This window comes from Archocentrus centrarchus, unplaced genomic scaffold (genome assembly GCF_007364275.1).
Source record: "Archocentrus centrarchus isolate MPI-CPG fArcCen1 unplaced genomic scaffold, fArcCen1 scaffold_63_ctg1, whole genome shotgun sequence".
Taxonomy (NCBI): Eukaryota; Metazoa; Chordata; class Actinopteri; order Cichliformes; family Cichlidae; genus Archocentrus; species Archocentrus centrarchus.
Genome location: NW_022060280.1, coordinates 717,273 through 723,272, shown reverse-complemented (window position 1 = coordinate 723,272; position 6,000 = coordinate 717,273). Strand labels below are relative to the sequence as shown.

The window sequence follows — 6,000 nt, the reverse complement described above, 5'->3', positions numbered from 1 at the left end:
TATTGAACCACAGCTTAAACCACTGCTGTGCAGTAATGTGCTTTAACTTTGTAACACTCAGAGCTTGTAAATCAAGTTAAAACTGAGCTATCTTCCAATTTACACACTGTAAAAAAAAACCTTTCATTTGCAAAACCATCATGCCAAAAACAAAATAAATCAGTGTTGACTTGAGAAAAAGAATTGTTGGTGCTCACAAAGAAAGAACGATAGCTAGCTAGATACATACATACATATGTAAAGAAGAGTAATAGTAAGACTGACATTGTGCAAGAGAGCAGAGAAAATGGCATTATTATATAATATGTTCACTAGGAATCTGAAAGACTATTGCAAGAATATATAATACATAAATATGTGTGTGGGATCTTATGTCCCAACAGGTGTGTTCACCTGTCACAGAGAGGAGTAATTATACAGTTTTATAGAGAATGGTACAAATGATTTCCTGAAGTGTTCTTCATGGCAGCTGGGTTGAATCAGTCTGAGGTAGATGGAGCTTTTCTGCCTCAGCAGTGTAGAGTAGAGTGGGTGAGATTGGTTGTCCATGATGGAGAGCAGTTTATTCATTGACCTATGGTCCTTCACTGACTCAAATGCCTCCAACTTGTGACCAATGATGTTTCCAGCCTTTTTAATCAATTTGTTGATCATGATGGCATCTCTGGGACTGATGCTTCCCACCCCCCAGAAGACAACAGCAAAGTAGATGGTACTCCCATAGACTGGTATAAAATCTCCAATATCTTTTTCTGAGCTTTCTTAGAAAGTCAGGTCTGCTCATCCTCTTCCTATAAACAGCCTCACTGTTGGTCCTCAAGACCAGCCTGTCATTCAGGTGAATGCTCAGGTACCTGTAGCTGTGCACTGTTTCCACCTCCTCGCCCATGATGTTGATGGGCTTAGTGGCAGTTTTTCTTCCTACGGAAGTGGACCATGGAAGTCCTGCAGACGACCTGCGAGTCAAATTGATGCCAAAGAGCTCAATTTTGGTTTCATCTGACCACAGTACTTTCTCCCAAGCCTTCTCTCAATCATTTAGATGTTCACTGGCAAACTTAAGACAGGTCTGTATTCTTCTTGACCTTCTTGACCAGGGGGACCTTGCGGGTGCTGCAAGATTTCGATCTATTATAGTATAGTGTTACCAATACCGTTCTTGGTAACTGTGGTCCCAACTGCCTTCAGATCATTAACAAACTCCTCTCGTGTAGTTTTGGGCTGATCTAACACCCTTCTCACAATCATCCTCATCCCATGAGGCAAGATCTTGGATGGAGCTTCAAACTGAGGGCAACTGATGATCATTTTATATTTCTTTAATTTCTGAATAATTGCACCAACAGTTGTCATCTTCTCACCAAGCTTCTTGCTGATCATCTTGTAGTCCACTCCAGCCTACAATGTTGTCCCTGATGTAGGGAGTAGGGGCTCAAATATGTATTTCTCCCACTGTATCAATCTTCCACACACCTTTGTCTTTACTGATACCTCTATTCAATTCAATTCAATTTATATAGTGCCAAATCACAAAAAAACAATTGCCTTAAGGCACTTCACATTGGAAGGTAAAGACCCTACAGAGAAAATCCAACAGTCAAAACAACCACCTATGAGCATGCACTTGGGAAGGAAAAACTCCCTTTTAACAGGAAGAAACTTCCGGCAGAACCAGGCTCAGGGAGGGGCAGTCATCTGCCGCTACTGGTTGGGTGTCAGAGAAGGGAGACCGGACAAAAGACATGGTGTGGAAGAGAGCCAGAGATTAATAATAACCAATGATTACATGCAGAGTGGTGTATAAACACAGAGAGTGAAAAAAGGTGAGGGAAGAAGAAATACTCATTGCATTATGGGAGCCCCCTCACAGCTTAGGCCAATTACGCATAACTAAGGGAGGGGTCGGCGTCATCTAATCCTGCCTTATAATTTTGATCAAAACGGTAAGTTTTAAGCCTAATCTTGAAAACAGAGAGGGTGTCTGTCTCCCAAATACAAACTGGGAGCTGGTTCCACAGAAGAGCGGCATGAAAGCTGAAGGCTCTGCCTCCCATTCTACTCTTAAATATCCTAGGATATACTAAGTAAGCCAGTAGTCTCAGAGCAAAGTGGTCTATTTGGGGGTGATAAGGTACTATGGGGTCTTTACGATATTGATTGTTGAAGACCTTTTATGTAAGATGAAGGATCACCTGAGAATGATAGAGATTTCTTTAAACTGTTATTTAATACAATTGTTTCAGTAAGTGAAGGAGTATTGGTTTGTGCTGTGATTGGAATACAATTCTAAATAATACTTCGGATATAACAAAAAGACCACCACCCCAGTCTGCCAATCAAGTGGCACAGCCCATATCTTCACGCGATGTTGCAAAGGTGTGTCAACCAAGACAGCCCTACAACAGCCAGAGCCTTCGGGAAATCAGAGCCTTCAGGAGCTCAGGGTGAATCCCATCCACTCCAGGGGCCCTGCTGTGACCTCACAGCAGTGATGGGCCAGTCATTCTCCTTGTCCCCAGACTCTGCTTCCACTACAGAAGGTGTCCTCAAAATATTCATTCCGCTGTTCGACTGTAGCCTCAGTTGAAGTCAGCAGCGCCCCCTTCCACACTATAAATCCTGTGAGCAGAGCACAGTTTCCCTTGTTGGGTCGAATGACAATTTGCCAAAAGTCTTTTTTCCATGGCCTCACCGAACTGCTCACACGCCCAAGTTTTTGCTTTGGCCACCGCCCGAGCCACATTCAGCATGGTCAGTTGCCTCCGGAGTCCTGCAGGCCAACCAAACTCAATAGGACTCCTTCTTCAGCTTGACTGCTTCCTTCCTTCCTTGCTTCCTTCCTTCAGTTCAGGGATTACCACCACAACAAGCACCAACCACCTTGCAGCCACAGCTGTCAGTAGCAGCCTCAGCAATGGACGTGCGGAACATGGTCCACTCGAAATCAGTGTCCTCACCATCCCTTGGAATGCTGTCGAATTCTGCTGGAGGTGGGAGCTGAAAATCTCGCAAACTGGGGCCTCTGCCAGGCATTCCCAGTGCACCCTCACTATACATTTAGGTACATCACTATACCTATAGCAAAATTACGTCACTTCTCTTTGTCGTAGTGAGTGGCTTGCACTAAAAATGGCTAGAACCCTGCAGCATCCTCTAAAATATCTTTAATAATCTTAAAAATATATATTTTTAAAAATTTTCTATGATGGTGTATGAGACTTACTAGGGTAAACAACATACATCATGAAATGTGTACAACTTTAAAATGAAAAAGATTCCCAGGTATTTCTTTATGTCAGCTGTGATAAAAGTATAAGTGTAGTCTATATATGACTTATATTAAATGCCTTTACTAAAGGACTAGTACGTATATAGCTCTTTTCTACTCTAACTGAGCACTCAAAGTGCTTATAATAGGAATGTATGCTAGTGTAGTGTCTGGTTTTCACTGAAAACAATATTATGAACCAAAACAATACAATTTAAACATAACACTTAAACAAGCTATAGTTTATGTTTATCTTCAGTTGTTTGATATGTAATATCTGTCTATACCTGGAGACAGGCTTGTTGGGGAAGCAGGTTGGTTCCTCCTCCTACAGTGCCCAGTTCTATAGATGGCATAGTGCAGCAGATGTACAGGTCCTCCCCTGTTGGACCTGATGACTCCACGAGGGTGATGCAGTTACTGCTGCCCACTGACTGAGCTGGATCCTGCACGCACGGGTGCGCACACGCACGCACACACACACGCACGCACACACGCACACACACACACACACACACACACACACACACACACACACACACACACACATTAACACAGAGGACACAGAAATTTCTTTGAAAGAAAAAAAAATAACAATGCACAATATTTCCTTACAAGTATTTTACCTGTCCACATGCTATGTAGATGGCAGTGACCAGGTTGGCTGCATGCGCATTAAATCCACCAATGCTACCTGCCATGGCTGAACCCACAAGGTTCTTACTGATGTTAATTTCCACCAGATCCTCTGTGGTTGTTTTCAAAACCTAAAGGGCACAAGGCCAAGGAGGAAACATGAGCTGTTTTGCCTTCTAAAGTTAATACAAGATAATTCTATACATATTCTAAAAAATATATATATATATACCGTATTTTCCAGACTATAAGTCCCACTTTTTTCCATAGTTTGGCCAGGGATGCGACTTATACTCCGGAGCGAATTATTAACACATTATTATATAATTTCACATGTTCGTTATTTTCACACTGACACCCGCAAGAGGGCCCTCTAGGCTTGTGTACCTGTACCTGCTACTTCCGTACCACTGAAAATTTTAAATTTCAACATTACTGGTAACTTATGAAGACAACTGAGAAGGGCTGAAAAAAAATGCCATCAAAAAGAAAATGATATTCTGCAGATTACAAGCTGCAAGTAGTTAAATATGCAGCCAAAAACGGTAATCAAGCAGCATACACCATAACTACTATAACATACCAAACACGTACTCAATTCGTTGTCTATGCGTCATGTAGCTGAACGTGTTACGTTAGCACATATTTGGCCCGTTGTTCTCTAATCCATTATTATTTTAAATTGCCTTTCAAGATGAAATGTCTGTTCTTGGTCTCAGATTTTATCAAATAAACCCCCCCCCCCAAATGCGACTTATAGTCCAGTGCGACTTATATATGTTTTTTCTTTTTTATTATGCATTTTTTGGCTGGTGCGACTTATACTCCGGAGCCACTTACAGTCCCAAAAATATGGTAATACAATTTCAGGCTTGTTACAGCAATAATGTGATGACAATGATAATTTCAAATCAGCAAAGCAAAATGGGATTTTAAATGTGAATAAAATGTTAACATTAAAGATGACTCTACCAAACAGATGTATTGTGTTAATTATTGCATGTGATATGAAAGATATCCTGTATCGGTCCTTCTGGCAGTGGAGATGAATCAGTCTGTTACAGAAAGTTCTCTAGAGAAAATAATTTCTTAGACTGGTATCTATAACAATACCTGCAGGTAACGCTTGGTCTTCCTTATCTGGAGCAGTCCTTATATGGAGCAGTTTCAACAATGTATTTGTATTTGTAATGATGGACTACTGTTTGTCTTTACTTTGTCTATGTAATTTAATGTACTTGCATTTATAGCAATTAACTTAACATGCATGTCTTTGGACCACAGGAGGAAGCCAGAGTAACTGAAATAAAGCTGCACAGGTAGAATACGCAAACTGCAAATAGAAAAGCCCCAGCTGGGTTCAAACCAAGAACCTGCTTACCGTGAGGTGACAGGCCTAACCACTTTGCAGAGTACCACCGATGCTTCTGCACAACACAAATGATGGTCTCAGAGAAACCAAGAAAATCCTCCAGTTGACCCTTTGAAATCATCTGTTTTTAAACACCTGTCAGCTGAAACTTATTCAAGTGTCTATCTAATGAAGCTGGATAACTGCCAATGGTGAGCAAACCTATAAAACTTGTTCTATAGGTTTGCTATGAAATATGTTTTAGTTAATTCGTCTTGGGATGTTATAATTTCTTGAAAATGTAAAAAAAAAAAGTCAAATATCAGAAACTCATCTGCAGCATTTTGTATAGATTTGCCCAATGAATACTTGTAGCTAGCAATTGATCACCCAGTGCTGTGCTGGGCTGAGAATTTCAGCTGTTAGCTATCGAAACGGATTGTTACCATTTTGTCATGTCATTATCAGTTGGCCATTATCTTTAATACATATTTTAAACAGGCTATTTTTTCAAGTCCTCATATCAGTATTTTCTCTAGTTTCTTCCTGATGCAAAATATTATTCATAAGCATGAATGTATGCTACTGTGTAAAAGTCTTGAGCCACCCATGAATTCTGTATATTTTACTAGGCAAATGGTAAATAGATGCATCAATTTAGACAAATTGAAATGTGCAAACAGACAGAAATACAGTGCATAAGGGGAAAAAGGAGGAGTTTTTACAGTTCTAATTAACTTCAAAT

At 40.5% G+C, this 6,000-nt stretch overlaps 1 protein-coding gene across 1 annotated transcript in view; it reads right to left on the bottom strand.

Annotated features, from left to right (window-relative positions):
- Positions 1–6,000, bottom strand: part of LOC115777646 (3-hydroxy-3-methylglutaryl-coenzyme A reductase-like) — a 29,684-nt gene that overhangs the window by 3,074 nt on the left and 20,610 nt on the right. Inside the window, 2 exon segments of the mRNA XM_030725576.1 lie at positions 3,556–3,714; positions 3,895–4,035. Coding sequence (XP_030581436.1) covers positions 3,556–3,714; positions 3,895–4,035 — 300 coding nt within the window.